The following is a 20,001-nucleotide window of genomic DNA, read 5'->3' on the forward strand; positions in this document are numbered from 1 at the left end:
TCCACAACCTCATATGACACAATCATAGCAGACTGTTTATCTCATAATTTCACAGTAATTCTTTCTCATACTTATTTATTTATTCCTTTCATGAAGCATCATTGGCCAACTAATACTCTGTTTTCATCCTGTATATGTAGAAACAGTTGTCATTTTTATTGCATTTCTGAATCTATGAAATCATTGGAAAATAGAATGATATGTTGTTAGCCTTCGAGATCTTACTGTAAAAAAAAGTTTGCTGATTCTCTGAGTCACATAACATACTCTTAACACTTAACATACCTCATACATCAAATTGACCCAGGAACATCATCTCTGTTCCTCACAAATGAACATAACAGGAGGGTTAAAAATGTATTTGTTTCAATTTAGTTCTAATAGAAGTCACTGCTGAGTATCAGTTGCACCCATTGCTAAACTATGAAAAAAGGGCTACTTATAGTCCGGAAAAAAAACGGTATCCAGGAAATAATGTAAGATTTTCAAAGAATTTGTTTATGTAATGGTGCAGACATTTTTAGCTCCTACTCTGTGAGAGCTCTCACTGGCTCTCACAGACCTGTTGTTAGGATACTTCTTTTGAGAAGCTATGATATCCTCCACAATACCTTGGCCAAAAGAGCAGCTCTAGTATGTGCAAACCTGGTGAAGACAGAAAACTGACCTCCTTCATTGTCAATCAGGGTTACATTACAAAGTATAAAGGTGGACTTTTATTTTCTGCACATCTATTGGCACATTAACAAGATGGAACTTGGGTTTTCAATGATTAATGTGTATGTAATGGTAATTATTCACCAATACCGTTAAGAATAGCTTCAGTTTTAAAATGATGGTGGACAAGCAAAAAAGGGGAGAATTTGAACATATAACAAGGTTTGACAATGTACTCTGCTGCCCTCTGCAGGGGAACAGACCATGATGCAAATTTAAAGATTTTTAAATGTTAAGATAATAGTAATGTTTATTTCAATTCTTCGTCCACTGTATGTTTATTTAAATAGGTAATAGGGCTATAGGAGGTGTGGGAGAACAAGGACAAAGGCGGTTTGTGAGGAATACAATTGCGTCTGTAAATCATCACATCTTCACAAAAGCATTTCTCAGATCTTGAAAGAGTACTGAAGACAATAAAAGCAAACATTTTGAAATAAAAAAGGAAATTCTGAATTTGAAAGATTTAAGTCTTTGTTTTCTTTTTTGTTTTTTTACTTTTATCCATTACTGATACTGAAATTTTTACATGATATTTGTCAAATATTAACACCAAAAAGGTTCAAAATTTATCAATCCATAGTTCTTTTGCACATTCTTATCATCTATTACCCGTATTTATTTATTTTTATTTCCTCCTAACATGTTAGATTCTCTGATCTGGAATCAATAAGACTTTATGTTACAGTATAATAAGTTTGGGATTTTTCAATTAAATTCTGCCTGTCCTGCATATTCTATTGCTGATATAACTTTTTTTTTTGAGTCAATGCTAACTTATGGGGTCAGAATCAGATCAGCCTAAAGTAAATGAAATACCAAATTGTGAATAAATAAAAAAAGAGAAAAAAACTCAAGAGTACAAATTGTAAACTTGAAGTAATTATATTTAAAATAAATAAATAAATACATTTGAAACTTGATTGTAAAAGCAAAAGATAGAAACAAATGGGAAAAAAGTAAAAAAAAATTAAAACAGCAGCTCTTGAAACTATAGTTTCAAATTTACCATTATGTGTTCACATTTTAAATATCTATTTCAAGTTTTTTTTCTTCAAATTAATTTATTTTTTAATAAACAATCAAAGTTCACATTGTGTAATTTTGAGTATTGGACCGTTTTCCAATTTCATTGATGTTATTTTTTTTTTTTTTTTAATTTTCAATGTTTGTTTTTTTTTTTTTCTCCAAGTTGACAATCTGTTTTTTTTCCCATTAACTTTAAGTTTATCCAAATTTGGTCCCACATAAGGTGCTCAGAAAATCAGGTGAATGTTGACTTGTGGGTAACTAATGAAGCACTTTCGAAAGAGCGAGTGAGCCGTCTCATACTGATGACGTGTACAGTCTGTGTTTACTGCTCGTTGCGGATAAAAACTGACAAAACCGAACTTCTTATCATCTAGCAGGTACGACATTCTTCGGTATGACTTTACTACAACATTCAAACATTGAAAACTTGAAATATAAACACCGGCTGCCTAATACTAGCTTACACAAACACGTACTGACAGCCTAGCATGCTGAGCCACACACGAGCTAACTGGTTTCCTGACTGAGGGTTCGCGTTTCAGCGCCGTTACCTGACAAGTTAAACTCGCTAAATATCTAACTAGTTGGCAAGTATCTTTTAATATATATGTATACATCGCTACATCTCATTAGCTGCATATAATATACTCCATTGTTGACAGATCATTGGACATGCTAGCTCCACGAACTAGCATGTTTTACTAGTGATGTTAACTTGAAAGGAGGCCATCAAACAAACAAACAAACAAACAGGTTAGACATAACATGAAAAAGGGGGTTGACAAATTAATCAAATAAAACTTTTCTAATTTCCCTGTTCTTTTCAAACACCCAACCCTTTTAAACAATTGTAGTCCCTCAGGGATTTTAAATAACATGTCTACTGTCTGCTTTGCTTCTTCGTTCAGTGAGGCTGGGATCTTGCATGGAGTGAGTGTTGTGCCCCAGTGAGATGACAGACCAGGGCAACAACAATCAGAACATCTCCTGCAACCCTTTTGCTGCCCTCTTCAGCTCACTTGCAGATGCCAAACAGTTTGCATCTGGACAGAAACCACAGCAGCAGCAGCAGCAGCCTGCTCCACAACAACCAGCTAACTGTAAGTAAAGGGAGAATGCGGTCATAAGTCACACTAAAGCTGTGCACATACTTTAAGAATCGCTCTGACAGATATCATTTTAGAAAAGCATATATTTGATGGTGATTTTTACATCTGGTCTTTCTAATAACTCATAATGATCTTTTTTTTTGCCTTTGTGTTCATAATATTCATATGGCTGTCTCTACTTTCTTAGTTATCTCTTTTTCTGAAAGACTGTGGGGAAAAAAAAGCAGAAATGTGAAACAAAATCTTTAAGAATTTCAGTAAAATTTTAAAATCTCCCCAGACATAAACATCCTTTTTTTCTCTGAAAAAAAAAGTGTATTTAATTTAGATATAAAACATTGGCTTGTTGTTTTGGAAGTATGAAGTACAAGTTTAAAAACTTTTAAAGAAAAGTCATACAAAGTATTTATGATCAGTTATTAGCAGAAGAATTAAACCCAAAGCATCTTTTGTTACAGTTTTTCTATTATAGGTGGAGAGAAAAAACAGTCGTGCAAAGATAAATCTGCTTTTTCTTCTTTACTGAAACCATACAAATACATGGTCAAGTTATTGTTACCCCTCTGTTATTGGCAAAAAATACTTTGATTACGAAAGAAAAAAAATTGAAATTACTAATAAATAAAAATGTACTGAAAATTAATATATTAGTGAATTAATCAAACATTTCTTCTGAAAGTTCATTTACCAAAGCAGCAGTTAAAAAACAAACAAACAAAAGAATGGATCGGAAAAATAGATGATTTTCCCTAAAAAATTTTTAGGGGAAATTGATCAAAAAAGGCGTTGTCCTCCTACACCTATAATATGTCAGTCTGCCTTTCTAAAACCACACTGAACATGGACCACAAGAAGAGAACTTTAGAGAACTCTTTGCTTCTGGAGATGACCAAAAAAATTCAAAGGCCAAAGGCCATTAAAGGCAAAGCCTATACGAGCATCTCCAAGCATCTTCACATTCTTGTGACTGTGAGTGAAGTGAGATTTGTGCCACTGCATTGAGAACAAAGGTCACAGTTTTGAGGTCAAAATTTCCTATCAATTTGGTGGCTCAAAACAACACGCTAAACTCTGAGATGCAAACGCAAAATCAAAGATGCATCTAAAAACATTCATGTCACAAACGCAAAAATGTATCTTGAAAGCAAACATTTCCTATTTTCATTTGCTATTTAGTAAGTATTGTTTTGAAAATGTAAACATTTTGATTGCAATTTAGGACATTTTGATCTCAAAACTGACTTTCAATGTAGTAGCACAACTATCCCTTCATAGTTAAAGTCCACAGAAGTGTACAAGCTTTCTGAACAATGGTGCACGAAGAAAAGTGATGACAAATCTGTTTAAAAGACAACCGAATACACATACAGGTGAATCTCAAAGTGCATCAGTGTCGCACGGCACCATTAGGAGCCGTCTGAGCCGGAGTGTATTTCATGGGAGACGAGAAAGGAAGACACAACTGTCGGTTATGATCTGAGGCTGCTCTGCTGCATCTGACAGGGGGCTCTAGAATCCATGCAGGTATATAAAATATAGAAGGCATTCTGAAGTCAAATTTGCTACCAAGGTTCAGTCACAGGATATGGATCTTCTAATAGGATTCCCCAAAACACAGACTGCTTAAAAACAACAAACAAAAAGGTGCAAGAATGGCTGAGAACAAAACATGGAACTTCTCTGAACTGAAGTGGCCTTTATGAGCCCTGATCTAAACATCTGCTGTCAGGAGAAGAAATCCAGCCTGGAACAACTGGAGCAGTGTGCTTGTTAGGAGTGTGCTAAAAGTTCCACGTGTGCAGAAGTCTCACTGACAGTTAAATAAATAATTGAATTCTGTGAATTTGAGGTTTGTGCAACAAAATATTCAGAAACCATCTGGGTTTTTTAAAGATAGTAATAAACAGAAATTCAAAAGCAATAGTTTGGTTTTCATGGCTTGAGTTTGAGTAGATTTATTTTTAATATTACTGCTGTCAGTGGGTTTAGAAATCACTGTGAGTTTGTCTTTTCTTAACAGATATTTTTGTCCGCATAAGTGTGAGGTCTTATTATTACGACGGAGTTTTAGGGCCACGGTGAGGAAAAAAAATTCTGGCCAACATGACGAGATTAAAGTCGTCATGTCGACTTTTATCTCGTCATGACGAGAAAAAACTCGACACAAAGTTTCGAGAAAAAACTCGACGTGTCGAGATAAAAGTCGAAATAAAGTTTCGAGATTAAAGTCGACATGTTGCGCGAGAGCAGTGAAGCTGAGTCTTTCAGGAGTATTCAGTGTTATGGCTAATTGTATTTAAGAGTTTACGACAGAGTTTTATGGCCACCAAAAAAAATTATTTTATTAGGAGATAAAAACTCGTAAATTTACGGGGGAAAATTCATAGATTAACAAGGAGAAAACCCCGAAGTTTTCCGTTTATGGGAGCCTAGCTTGAAGATGAAGTATGTGGAGCCTTTTGTGAAGCTTTATTTCCGGATTATAGGTTTAAAACAAAGAGATTCTGAACCTTCTGGCGGCTCAAAATCAGATTTTTTTCCGTGTAGCAGTCTTTCCGGGGTTCGGTGTCAGTAAAGCGGAGTTTCATCTGTAAAATAAGGAGCTCAGAGACACGTTTGGGTGTTGAGGATCGCTGCAGCTTTTATTCTCCTTTTCATTCACATCACCTGAAGTTCATCTGTCACCTTACGTCATGAACCTGTCTTCCGATCACCAATGCGGAAGTAAACAGTGTCACACACGCCCCCTCCTGCAGATGAAGCGACCCGTTTGATGATTAAAAATCGAAGATGAATGAAAATAGTCTGTTATATTTGCATTACAACGTTGAAAAAGGCAAAAAGTACTTCTCCTCCTCAGACGGAAGCGTCACACAAACATAGAGATCTGGTCTTTGGTGGAGGAAGAAGGGATTCAAGCAAACAGCTGCAGGGACAACTGATGATGGCTTCATCATCGAGCTGCAGAGATCCTGCAAACCAACGATCAATAAATAAAACTTTAATAACTTGTAAATCAAACAAATGAGCTTCCAGACATTTGGAACATTATCAATTAACATTCAGCTCACCTGTTCAACTGAGTTTAGTCGGTCTGTTCTGCTGCTGCACGGCGTTCACCTGCTGCTCTGCGTGCTCACTCCCACAATAATCTCGTAAATTTACGAGTTTTTTTGCGACTTTAATCTTGAAACTTTATTTCGACTTTTATCTCGACAAGACGAGTTTTTTCTCGAAACTTTGTGTCGAGTTTTTTCTCGTCATGGCGAGATTAAAGTTGACATGACGACTTTAATGTCGCCACGTTGGCCAGAATTTTTTTTCCTTACCGTGGCCCCAAAACTCCGTCGTATATAATAGTTGGATGTCCAGCTGTTCATCTCTGTATAGCACAGTGGATTTCAAAGCATATTGACTGAGAGTTTCAAACCTTTGTACACACATTCCAGGAACGTTTGTTTTGTTTTTTTCTTTCTTCTGGCAGTAACATCTGGTCAAACCTCCTATTTACTCTCCCTTTCTCTTTGCTGTCACAGTGGAGGACTCTGGAGACAGCCAGTCTGAGTCAGAAAACTCCGTGTCAGACAGTGTTGATGACAATGACGACTCGGTTGCAGAGATCAGCCGCTCATTCCGGTCCCGACAGGAGCTGTGCGAGCAACTCAATGTCAATCACATGATCCAGAGGATATTTCTGATCACTTTGGACAACAGTAAGTACAAACTCCAACAGACTGCAGTCTGCAAGCTAGAAACAAGCCCAGGGGATTTTCTTTTCTTCTTCTTTTTTTATAGGAAACATCGATGCGTCTTAAACTTGTACATTTACATTTAATCTTTTTAGTTCAAAAATAATACAGGTTTTAATTTTTCTAAAAAAATGAAGAGCTTGTATTAAAAACCAGAACAGAGCAGCTGGATGTCTCAGTTGGCTGCGTGTAGGACTGGCGGATAGGAAACCAGTGTTTATTTTGGGGGGCGCGATGAGCTTCATCCAGTGTGGGTCTTTAGGCAACACCTTTTGTGCTAATGCTTCACTATGTAGCCACAAGGGGAGCCAAGTTGGGGTCTCCCTGCGGCGGGCCCCAGCTCAGATCAAATACAGGGTGGTGTCAGGAAGAGCATCCAGTGTAAAAATCACTCCTAGACCTCCTGTGTAAATCAGAGAATGCGCTGTGGCGACCCCTGAAGGGATATGCCGAAAGGTGAACAACAATAAAGTATTAAAAAGCAGAAGACTGCGCTGGCTATCGAACCTTTTGCAGAGCTCATCAGAACTTCTTTGAGTATAAAGGGATTCCTCATCGATGGTACAGAACATAAAATCTCATTATATGCAGATGATGTCTTACTGTATCTAGTCGAAACAGACAGCACCATCCCACACTTACTCAACCTCTTGAAACAATTTGGCCATATCTCAGGTTTTAAAGTAAACTTATCGAAGTCAGAAGCTATGCCTATTGGCACCATGACTGGATCTGCTCCCCCAACGGGGTTTCCCTTCCAATGGTCCCCGAAAATAATAACATATCTCGGAATACAAGTGAGCCCCTCTCTTAATAAATTGCTCAAATTGAATCTAAAACCAACAATTAAACGTATTAGGGAGGACTTAGAATGGTGGAAAAGCCTACCCGTTTCTTGGCTTGGAAGAATAAGTGTGCTGAAAATGAATATACTCCCTAGACTCATGTATCCACTACAGATGCTGCCAAACTCAATTCCAAATAGCTGGTGCTCGGATTTGGATAAAATATTTACACATTATCTTTGGCAGGGGAAGAAAGTAAGAATGAAACTAAGCAAATTACAGAGAAGTAAAGATCAAGCGGGTCTAGCTGTCCCAAATATCCGTTTCTACTACTGGGCTGCGCAAATGCGATATATACATGAATGGGTGAACCCAACTGTCTCAAATTCATGGATTGATATGGAATCTAGCAATTGTGGAATTGTAACATTAAAGTATTGTCCATTTATATGTTACAATAAGGTTAAATTAGAAGTACAAAACAACTTTATTGTCTCCAACACTTTGAATACATGGTACAAAATGTTACTTTTCTTTAAACTAAAAAAGCAGAAGACAACTGATGGGGCGGCAGTGGCTCAGGCGGTTGAGCAGGTCATTCAATGACCAAGGGTCAGCGGTTCGATCCCTGCTCGCCCCAGTCAACTGTTGTATCTTTGGGCAACACACTTCACCTTTCCTGCCTCCAGTGTGGCTCCACTGGTGTGTGAATGTGCGTGGATGTCCCGCTGATGGTCAGAGGGACCTTAGGCGCCGACTGGCAGCCACGCCCCTGTCATCACCAAGTCTGAATGCAGAGTGAATGAATGATGGACACATTGTAAGCGCTTTGAGTGACTGGAAAAGTGTAGATAAATCTAATCCAATATTATTATTATTACTGTATTTTACAACTTGCCTCTTATTTTGAATAAACAGGGTGTCTACTGTACCACAAAGCTGCTCGAGCTCATCTTTAGCTCATCTGGAGTGATTCCTACCACTGTGACCTTTAAACATTCATGAATCCAGCTCACAAGACCTAGCTGGCATCTGTCGTTGAATTTATTGATTCGGGTTTTCATTTTGGTTTTCAGAATGGTTTCATGGAAAATAGTTTTCTGAGAAATAATAAAATGGAAGTGAATTAGCTTACCAACTCTCCATGACATTTTTGGCGGTTTGTCGACAAATTTGAGTCTAGTTTCAAGTGATTTTGAAATATCAAAACTTATTTATTTTGATTTCTATTCTTTTTTTTAACAAGTTTACATTCCAACTTAAGTTTCCATAGATGTCCTACAAAGACATTCTGTATGAAAAAGTGGATGGAGCATTAACAGCAAAGCATAATGTCCCTGAAGTGTTTTACCGCTTGGCATGGAAAGTCATTCTTTGATATCTAGAAAGGATTGCAGGTCATCGTTAGCAACCTCTTGTTCTCTCTAGGGGCCATTCTTGGATCAAAGTGGGTATATTGAAAATCAAATCAGAAATTTCCAGTAAGCAACAACTTACCACATGACTCACCTCACTTAAAGACAATAGAAAGACCTCCACTGCTGTGAAGTCTCGCAGTGAGCTGGCTGGATCTCTGCATCCCTCACAAAGCTTAAAGATGAGTCATAAGCTTCAGGAAATGTGGGATAAAAGCCCTCCCTTGATTTCACAGGCAGGCTCCACGTGAACCAATTCTCTGGGTTATTAAAACCCATGCTGCATATTTGTTTTCCAGTACATGTGGTCTTTTTTAGTGCTAGGCCTCTGTTTGGTGGATTTAGCACCTAAAGCCCGACTGAATGTAAATTCTTTAGACTGCTACAACACGGTAATCTTTATTCGACTACATTTTTTTTAACTTCAGGTGATCCCAGTCTCAGAGGAGGTAATGGGATCCCTCCTCGATGCGTTTACTTGGAGGAAATGGCAGCGGATCTGGATGGGCAGGACTGGCTGGACATGGACAACATAGAGCAGGTCAAACATCAGCAACAGCTTGTGTGTCACAGCTCTTCCTCACCAATTTTCTTGTCTCTTCCTTCTCAATAGCCCATAAAATAGAAGAGACACATAATAAACTTTTCAGCTTCTGAGTAAATGCCATTCTTGTCAGTTTAGTCTAAATGTCACAAGTATTATTTAAGACGTAAATAGAAGCTTTTAAGGGACACACTGTTGAAAACACTGGTCTGGTCTTATTGAGGGAATTGATTGTTGATGGTTTTTACATCTTGTGGTTGTTTTATTTGTCCTCCAGGCTCTGTTTAATCGCCTTCTGATGTTGGAGCCAGGAAATCATCTCATTTACATGACGTCATGTAGTGCGGTGAACCTATCTGCCGACCGTGACGCTGGAGAGAAATGTGCAGTCCCTTATCTTTTTGCTTGTTACCTGAGGGCTAAAGAAGAGGTGCGTCTTCTTGTCTAGTTGTATTTATTTTAAATAATCTCTTTTTTTGACATGCTTATTAGTCATTTAATTCCATAATCCACCATAGTTTATCTTTTTTAACTCTTGTTCATCTTTTCATCAGGTGAAGAAAGTGCCTGAGAAGTTGCACTCATTTGCTGATCGCTGCCAAACCCTCACGGTTTCAAACGCACGGACGGTTCTGCTCACGCCAGAGATCTATGTTAACCAGAATGTTTATGAACAGCTTTTGGACCTCCTGCTGGAAGGCATCAGGGGAGCTCGTAGGTTCTGCTTTGGCTCCGACTCTTCTCTCTTTCTTGTGATTTCTCTCTCATCAGTTCCACTTTTATCTTTTAGCCACAAGATTGAAAACGTTTCTTTTCTTAGCTTTCAAAATATCTGTGTTTTTCAGAGCCAGAGGAGTTGGTTGAATTCTTAGAGGAGGTCATTACTGGCCTGCTCTCCGACCAAGAGGTGCGATCCTTTCAGGAGGTGCTAGTTCCTGTGCTAGATATCTTCCAGGGCCGTGTCAAAGATCTGGACCTTTGTCAGCCTCTCCTCTACTCTTACCTAGATGTTCTCCTCTATTTCAGCCATCATAAAGATATATCAAAGGTTGGGAGGCACACACAAAAATTTATTTGGGTCAAAAAAAGAGAATTTGCAGTTAGAAACAAGTATCCCACTATTTGATGTTAGGTTTCAGGTTTTCTTCCTTTTCCTTATTTTCCAGGTATTGGTGGAACACATTCAACCAAAAGACCCAGCTAATGGTTTGCAGTATCAGAAGAGCCTAATTGGGGCAGTATTGAATATATCGTGCTTACTGAAAACCCCGGGTGTTGTAGAAGGACATGGCTACTTCCTGAACCCCTCTCGCTCCAGCGCACAGGAGACAAAAGTTCAAGAGGCAAACATCCATCAAGTAATTCCATCTTTTTTTTTTCTTCTAACATTGCTTGATTCCTTGGCAACTTCATACCAATTTCCAAACCAACGGTTCTGCAGTTCTAACATCTCTCTTGTGCGCGTTGCAGTTTATGGGTCAGTTCCATGACAAGCTGCACCAGATCTTCAAAAACCTGCTACAGCGTTCGGTTGAGACCCGCCACTTGCTGCTCACGTGGTTGGGCAACTGTCTGCAGGCCAATGCCGGCCGAGCCAAGATCTGGGCCAATCAGATGCCAGAGATATTCTTTCAAATGTACGCCTCGGATGCATTTTTCCTGAACCTGGGTGCCGTTCTGCTTAAGCTGTGCCAGCCGTTCTGCAAGCCGCGCTCACCCAAACTGCTCACCTTCAACCCTACCTACTGCGCGTTCAAAGACATGGGCGACGAGGAGAGACGCAACCGTAGCATCCACGCTAGAGGTTAGGATATTTAAGGATAGAACCTGTGTTCGTTTAAAACTGGATTTTGAAAAATATATAAACACAAAAAAACTGGCTTTTGGTATTTATGGGGCCACCAGATTGACTTTAAAGTTAACATTTTCTTTCTTTAAAATCTTTAACAAAGTAAATCCAAGTCTTGGATATGCAGTAGTATTGTGCCATATTTAAACTAACAGTAGACTATGTCACTGCAAAATTTCTCTCTTTATGTGGAAAGAATACTAACTAGGGGTGTAACAAATAGTTGTGACTCAGAGAGAAATACCTGGGAACCAAACAGTGAAGTTTTCCAGATATCTTGTATTTTTTAAAAGATAATCCAGTGTAAATTAAGTATGTGTACAAACAAGTAAACAAGAATAAATGACAAATCCATTGATACTTTAGTTTCCTAAAGTTCAGCCCACTGTTGTTTTTCCACATCAAAATAATCCAAAGGGAACATTATTAGAACATTCTACCACACTGTTGGTCACGTCTTTCTGCAAAACTCAGTGTTTCCACACATTGGACTGGAATGATGGACTGATCCTTTTTTGCTGACATCACGTGTGTGTATGTGTGTGTGTGTGTTGTCTGCTGTGTTATTTTTACATTATAATAAAAAAACCTAATGTGCTTCAATCCGAATGGTATCTTCACATATTGCAATAATAGATTTATTTCGTTTTGAAACAATTAAATGGTCGAATCGATTAACAGCTTGCCTCACACAGATTGATCTGGTTGGTCTTTTTTTGTGGAAAACATCTGGTAGAAAATATGGGCATTAGGATGTTTTTTTGGTGGACATTTACACGAAGGACCTCTTTATTTGAAAGGTTTTCTTCGAAGATGACGGGCTTAGATTTATCTCCTGTGTTTTCTTATGATAGGGATGCTGCAGTGTTGCATAACAGACCATGACTTTGGGCTCCTAGAGTTTGCTACCATAAATAAGAGTACAATTTATTGCCAGAAAGTCATTTCTGTGGTTCACTTACTTTTATGTTTCAGGGGGCCTTGTTGAGACCAACAACCATTTACCTTAGAAGATATTTAGGGTTACACTTGGTGGTTACTACTCCAGAAGAGTCTGTTGTTGTTGGACTCCTGAACAGAAGCATATACTCTCTTTGATTCCACCCTTTGTCTTGATCAGGGCTGGACAAGGAAACGTGCCTGATCCCTGTGCCGCCCCAGCAGCAGGTAGAGCCCGCGCAGTCCTACAGCCTGCTGACCGAAAACCTCATCTTCACACAGCTCACCATGTATCTGGGCTTCCACAGGTACAAGCAGTCAGTCTAACACCAATACCTGCAGTAAACTTAAGATTCTGCTCTTTAAAGCATAAACCTCTCTGTGTGTGGATGACGTTTGCAGACTCCATGATCAGATGGTCAAGATAAACCAGTCTCTTCACCGAGTTCAGGTGGCATGCCAGGAAGCCCAGAGGACTCACAACCCGATGACGGAGCAGCTCCTGGAGCAGTTTGAGCGCCTGATGATTGTTTATCTGTCAACCAAAGCTGCCACCACGCAGCCTGCGATGCTGCAATGCTGCCTTAACCTCCAAGCTTCCACTGCTGCGCTGCTGGTGCAGATCAGTCTGGGAAACCAGGGGCCTGATCATGTAGCACTCTGCTTTCCCCTGCCCTCTCTGAGGAATAACATGCTCTGCTATATACCCGGTGGGTCAAGTCCTGCACTGCAATTTGAAAACAGTGTTCCTCGCTGTATCCCGGTTCAACTTTAGCGGTCTTGCAGATTTGTTGCAGAGCAATTTTGCTTTTTTTCTTCTTACAGCACACTGTGTTCTGACTTATTTTTCTATAAAGGTTTGAACTTTGAGAGTTAAAATGATAGAGAAATGTGAAAATGCTAATGTAGTGTATAAAGTGAGGGGTTTTACAGCCTTAAAACATTTATAATCCCACTTTGTGGATTGCACCTCTCAGGGGTTATCTTTAAAGTATATCTACTCGATAAATGAGGGAACACTGTATATTAATGTAAGATGCACAACTTTTTTTTGTCTCTTTTAAATGTTAATATTTTGGGTCACTTTGTCTCTTTAGTGTTTTTCTCATCATTATTCACTTTTAACAACAGTTTAGGGCCTAGGCTTTATGGAAAGCATACAGAATATTTTTAAAGCAGCTACAATTGCAAAAGCATCATAATAGATGAATCTTTTATTTTTACATGTTTCCAATGATTCTAAATCTTTCTTTTGTTCCTCAGAGTTTTTTGCAGAAAACTTGGGAGATTTTTTCATATTTTTGCGTCGGTTTGCTGATGATGTGTTAGAGACTTCTGCAGAGAGCTTGGAGCCAATTCTTAACTTCATTACAGTCTTCATGGGTAACGTGGAGAGGTACACAACTCCATCCTGATGAATTGAAGGAGGATGCATGGCGTCTTTTTGCCTTTTCCGTTTGATTGAATCTCTGATGTGTTTGATTCAACAGGATGAAGAACCCTCATTTAAGAGCAAAGCTTGCAGAAGTCTTGGAGGCAGTAATGCCTCACATGGAGCCTCTGGCTCCTGGTGCCGCTCAGCCAATCGTGTTCCAAAGAGAGCGAGTCTTCTGCTCCTACAGACATGCACCTCAGCTGGCTGAGGCCCTCATCACTGTGTTTGTTGACATTGAATTCACAGGTGGGGTATATTTACTTATGTATGTGACTTGTGCAGACACATTGGTGGCTTTGCCATCCCACTGACTTTGAGGAAGTCGATGTCAAACTTTGCTGGTCTGGCAGCGGATCTGTCGGTCCTGATGGGAAGCGTTGCCTTTGGCATAAGTAGCTTTTCAGGCATCAGTGGAACTGGCTCCCTGTCAGATTGCAAAAGTACAGCTTTGGTGACAGACAAATTGTGTACGTGTGAGTTAGTGGCTAAATGACTTTCCTCAGTATCTAACAAGGTAATCTCTTCATTATGATCACAAAGCCATCACAGCAGGTAGCTCTGACGCTGTCATTGTCAGGAATTACTGCTGTGGTTTTGTGGTGTAATCATGAACAGCGTGCCTGCCCTCCAGTTTTGTGTTATTTTTTTTACAGCTGATGAAATCACATTGAATGCCATAAGAACAGAGTCAGGTTGAGAACCTCATTCTGAAAAACATTTTCCAAAAACCAGGAATAAATTCAAATGACTTCCACTTAAGTTGTCCTACCAACAGATGTTTGACTTTATTTATTGTTTTTAAGCATCATGCCAATTTTTTTTTGTTCCCTCAGCGAGGCTTTAGAACTAAACTGCATATGCTTTTGCTCTCACCAGGAGATCCTCATCAGTTTGAACAGAAATTTAACTATAGAAGACCCATGTATCCAATTCTGAAATACATGTGGAGCAAAGAAAACTACAGAGAGAGCATTAAGGTAAAAAAAAAAAAAAATTGTCTTCATCTTGATAAACTGTTTTCAGAAGATCACATCTGACTCAGAGTTCAGTTTAATTTCAAGCTTAATCACCAGTTCAGCTTTTGATGGTATGAAAGGTGGTTTTGAAGGCTTTCTGATGTATTTGTGGAGTGTTAAGAATAAGCCGGCATCTTTTGGAGCCCATATGATTTTTTTTGCCTTGACAGAGCAGTCAAACAATCTGTCCACAATCACATATCTATTGAGGAAAGAAAGACAAGGCAGTTTTGTAAAACCTCTTTCATACAAAGACGATCTAAAATACTTTGAAGGACAAAAAAAACCATCCAGTCGTTTGGTTTTCTGTTCTTGCCGAAAGAACCGTTTGCTCCTTGTAAACATGAAAAAATAATAGCTCAGTCAGTAGTGGTGGTTTTTTAAAACAGACAAAAGCAAATTTCGTCCAATTCTTTTATTTTTTTGGGACATGTATTTATTTTTTCAGCATTTGGCAAACTATGCATCAGAGAACCTGGAGGCCATGAACCCCCCACTGTTTCTCAGGTTCCTTAACTTACTCACCAATGATGCCATCTTCCTGTTAGATGAAGCCATTCAGGTGAGTCACAACTTCTAATGTATAGAAATAAATTACCCAAATACTTTTTTTAATCATTTTGATGGTACTTTTCTCTTGTTTCTTTACATAGGATTCTGTCTGTTGTTGTTTTTTTGTACATTTTCCTAAACAAATGTAACTTTTTGCCTTTTTAGTACCTGAGTAAAATTAAAGTTCTGCAGTTGGAGCGGGATCGAGGGGAGTGGGAGGGCCTGGCCCCAGATGCCCGTAGAGAGAAGGAGTCGAGCCTCCAGATGTTTGGACAGCTGGGTCGCTTCCACAACATCATGTCTAATGAGACCATAGGGACACTGGCCTTCCTCACCTCAGGTCAGACCAAAAAAAACTGTTACATGTCATTCTTCAAAGGGCTCCCTTCATTTGTTTTGTTTCTTAAGGGTTAAATCTTTACTTTGATAACCTTTCACACATTTTACGCCCCCTCAGAGAGCATTTCCTTTAATATGATAATTTGATTATGTCAAACATTTTGTTCTCTTTTTAGCTTACCTTTGACTCTGAGCAGTGAACCCACACAAAAGGGATCAAATCTGTATTGAATTGTCTTCTGGAATATTCAGTTATTTTAAAAATGTGCACTAGAATCTTCTCAACCAAACCAGTCTATAGTATAAACGAATATCTTTGCAATTCTTGAGAAGGGATCTTTCCCACTTATTAGGATCAGATGTATGGAAGCGATTGTGTAGCATAATTAAAAATAAAAGTCAATACCAGAAATGCTTTTTCATTTTCAAAATGAAGCTGCATTTTGTGACTCAAAATTAAAATGAAAAAGCAATCCGCCAAAATACTTTTTCTATTTCTTCTTTAAAATCGCTCATTCTGTGACTTAATTAAAGTGAAAATGCAAAGACGGGATTGCATTTACGTTTTCACATCCACCCCGCAAAATCTGTAGCAAAATTCAATCCCAGTCAGCATTTCCAGGGGGAGGCGGGGCGATGACGTCAGTGCTCACTGTTCTTCTGCGCACTTTTCCCTCCCGGCAGTGTTGCTAGATTGGGCGGTTTTGGTTCTAAATTTGCGGGTAAAAAAATGGCTTTAGGAGAGTAGGCAAAATTTGGGTGATTTTAGGGGTCGGTCTGGCAGTTCTTATTTTCTCATGAAAATATATTACCCGACTGTGTGGCTGTTGGAGTTCTGCGAAGCTTCTATGTACTGGAGCTCCGTGAACGCACCAGGCCGAGTGTGGGAGGAGCTACCAGCTTCATTTTGAAAATGAAAAAGCATTTCTGGTATTGACTTTTATTTTTAATTATGCTACGCAATTGCTTCCATACAGATGCGCAGTACCATCTATCTTTACTTTAGAAATCAGATTTCATGTGCAGATCTTTCACTAACTGCAGTTTTTCAAAAACAACTTAATTATTTTTCAACTTTTTACCTCAGAAATCAGAGGGATCTTTGTGCACCCCTTCCTGGCTGAGAGGATTATCTCAATGCTAAACTACTTCCTGCAGCACCTGGTGGGTCCAAAGATGGGTGCCCTTAAAGTCAAGGACTTCAGTGAATTTGACTTTAAGCCACAGCAGCTTGTTTCGGACATCTGCACCATCTACCTGAATCTGGGGTTTGTAGAAGGACTTCCTTCTTAACAAACAGAATAAGTCAGTCCAATGTCACAAAGTAAACCCCAAAAAATGTTAATTTGCTATTTTTTTTTGGATTTCTTTTACGTAAATCTTGATCTGAAGCCAAATTTATAAGAAGAAAAAACACATTTGCAGAGTTAAATCTAACATTTTTTTTTCTTTTGGCAGAGATGAAGAGAATTTCTGCACTACAGTTCCAAAGGATGGAAGGTCGTATTCTCCTACGCTCTTCTCTCAGACGCTTCGTGTGCTGAAGAAAATCAACAAGCCCGGAGACATGATTGTGGCGTTTGGTGTCCTTGCAGACAAAATAAAGGTCTAATTTAACTCATGGCTCATCAGACAGACGATAAGACAGAGCATCTTTTATAGATCTTGTTTTCGTTCATTTTTTTACTTTATGAAGAAGAATTAAACATTTATGTGTCCTTACCGCAAAGTCTTTTGTTTCCTTTGCCTCTCTATCCAGTCTCATGCAGACAGGCAGCAGCAGGAAGAGGAAACGTATGCAGATGCTCCAGATGAGTTCCTGGACCCCATCATGTCCACCCTGATGATGGATCCTGTTCTTCTCCCCTCCTCCAATGTGACAGTAGACCGCTCCACTATAGCTAGACATCTTCTCAGGTCAGTTACTTTAAAACACAAAAGCTGCAAGTTTCAACATAATGCAGAAATGATGTTCACTGACAGTACTGGTCAGAAGTAGAACTTTTACTTTTAGCAAAAAGTTTGGTGAAGTTTAAATGTAAAATTGAGTGTGAACTGTGTAGAGAAACACAATATAGAGCAGAAGAAGTGAGCTAACATATTGTTTTTATTGTTTTTGCAGTGATCAGACTGATCCTTTCAACCGTAGTCCTCTAACTATGGACCAGATCAGGCCAAACGTGGAACTTAAACAGCAGATCTTACAGTGGTTAGAGAAACATAAGCAGGAGAAGCAGCTGGGGCCCAGTGGCTAGTCCTGACCTCTCTTTGTGAATCTTAACATGTCTGTTCTCTTTCCTGGGCCACATGCTCCTTGGTTTTATGGCGATTTGGGGTGATTTTTATTTTTATTTTTTTTACTCAGGCTGCCATTGGTTTAGCCATTTCACCTAGCATTCATCCTCACAGGATCCTCTTAGCATCAGCAGTCCAGGTACGCTTCAACTCATCTGCTGGTTACAACTTCAAAGTCGAGTTTCGTCTATGATTCTCTATCCTAAATGCTTATGAACTCCCAGATTTTGTAACACAAAATAAGTATTTTTAGAAGTCAGAATATGGATCCCATTGTTATTTAAACCTGTTTTACATCATCTGCTGCTTTTCACTGCAAATGCCTCGTATGTTTGCACTTTGGTCATATTTTAAGCAGCATGCTTCCTTTGAGCCCTTAACCAAAATTAACTGGAACTCTATGCTCTTTCATTGTAAATATTCTACATTAAACTGGTGCCCCTAAGATTATTGTTCTTTTTAATGTGCATAAAGGAGTTTGACCTATGAACAACTACTGTGCTTAAAGATTCGTTATTAGATTGTTTTAATAGACTTAAAGCTAGGTTTTCAGTTGCTTACACACACAGTCAGAAAATGACATCTGAAAATGTCTGAACTGTTTAATTACACCGCTTAAAATAAATGCAAACTGACCGTTTAATGATAGCTCCAGGAAACATTCAAGTCTGAGAGAAAGGTGTAGCATGAAAGTGACAGTAGTGCTGCTATCACAGGCTTCCAAAATGACTTGTGTGTAATGGATAACCTCTTGAGGGGATGCTATGATCAACACGTTTCTCCAGATTGTGGTTTTTTTAGTCTTAAAACACATGTTGATTTCAGAATGGACATTTTTCTTTGTCATCTTTTTATTGAGAAAAAGCCGGTCGCCTATAAATTCACTGATTTTTTTTTTGGTTCTGATTGGTTCCACATTCTGGTTTGTTTAATTTATTCCATTAACTATTTTAGGGTATTTGGAATGACCGTATTTCTTCACATTAAACCCTAAAATGCAAAAAAATACAAATAAACGATGCAATCATTTTTGAGCTGCAGTGCACGTCAGTCATCATTTCCTCTTAACTTTTCAAAAGATGGCTGATGTGTTCTAATGAAGTTATTGAACAGAACGGCGTCATGTGAGCAAACATCTAAACAGTAGTATCTGTGCCTAAAACCCATAGCCTTCCAGTAAAATCAGCAAATAAAGACCTTGTTTCAAACTCCTTTTAATTTTATTATTTTTTCATTAAATAAATGGATCTATGGAGTTAAAGAAAAGCATACATTGATTACATTTTGGGAAGAAGTGTTTTGAATTAAAGGAGTTTTATTTAAATTTAAGTGAACTGTGATGAGACGTCTTTGGCATTCTCAAATGCTGTTTTGAAAATCTAACATGTACTCTCTCTCTAATGATCACACTGTTTGATTAAAATCCTTTCCCTTTTTGACTTCTTTGCTGTGATTGTATTATGTTTACCTTGGATGTACAGTGTAATTATGAAATAATCTCATGTATGTAATTAAAGATATTTTGCTTTCTCTCATTAGTGCCACTGTCTATTGCATTGGTATGGAAGAAAACTATCATTCTGCAGAAATCAGTCCCACCCCCATCCACCATTAACTTTCATTTGGATTGTTTTCTTAACTAAAAGCTTGGAACAAATAATTCAAGTTGCTTCTTTACAACAGGAAGCATATTTTTTACTCCTTTTTTAGTCGTAAACTGTATTTGGTAGTTGTACTTAATTTAAAATTGGTTTTCCTGAGACATAATTAGCATATTTTTTTACCCTGTAAGCATTTGGACAAAAAAACATTAAAAAGTTTATTTTATTAATTATTAAAAATTGTGTTCACTAAGGTTTGCAAGTTCTCCTCATACATCTGTGGGTTTTCTCTGGCTTCCTCCCACAGTCCAAAGACATGCTTTATAGAGTAATTGGTGACTTTAAAGTGTCCTTATGTATGAGTGTCTGGGAGTGAATGTGTGCCTTGTGACAGACTAGCAGCCTGTCCAGGGTGTACCCTGTCTGGACAGGCTCCAGCAACCTTGTGACCCTGAAAGGGATGCTGCGGGTTAATAAAACGGACTGATGGATTTAGGCTGCATACTTTTGCTGGTTCATGCTCTTGCCAAGAGCCATCACCTCTTTCTCACAGACCTGAAACTACTGTAAGAGTATCATGTGTTCTCCACTCATTACCTACATGAATGACACCTGTTTGAACTC

At 38.6% G+C, this 20,001-nt stretch overlaps 1 protein-coding gene across 4 annotated transcripts; it reads left to right on the top strand.

The window, feature by feature from the left end:
- Positions 1–1,991: 1,991 nt before the first annotated feature.
- Positions 1,992–19,311, top strand: ube4a (ubiquitination factor E4A (UFD2 homolog, yeast)). 4 transcript variants are annotated; one of them, XM_011482584.4, is made up of 20 exons: positions 1,992–2,126; positions 2,658–2,849; positions 6,395–6,571; positions 9,236–9,348; positions 9,629–9,781; positions 9,906–10,065; positions 10,197–10,399; positions 10,518–10,709; positions 10,822–11,155; positions 12,321–12,447; positions 12,542–12,849; positions 13,403–13,535; positions 13,630–13,820; positions 14,451–14,551; positions 15,039–15,152; positions 15,308–15,482; positions 16,569–16,749; positions 16,940–17,087; positions 17,241–17,398; positions 17,604–19,311. In XM_011482584.4, the coding sequence occupies exons 2-20, from the start codon at positions 2,702–2,704 to the stop codon at positions 17,734–17,736; spliced, it is 3,249 nt and encodes a 1,082-aa protein (XP_011480886.1). In that variant the 5' UTR covers positions 1,992–2,126; positions 2,658–2,701; the 3' UTR covers positions 17,737–19,311. The 4 variants fall into 4 exon arrangements, with proteins under 4 accessions (XP_011480886.1, XP_078786188.1, XP_078786189.1 ...); XM_078930062.1 differs by having other exon boundaries at positions 15,308–15,477; positions 16,564–16,749; XM_078930063.1 differs by having other exon boundaries at positions 2,006–2,126; positions 2,662–2,849.
- Positions 19,312–20,001: the final 690 nt, after the last annotated feature.

The sequence above is a fragment of the Oryzias latipes genome, chromosome 13, assembly GCF_053564925.1.
Source record: "Oryzias latipes strain Hd-rR chromosome 13, Olatipes_Hd-rR_3.1".
Lineage (NCBI taxonomy): Eukaryota > Metazoa > Chordata > Actinopteri > Beloniformes > Adrianichthyidae > Oryzias > Oryzias latipes.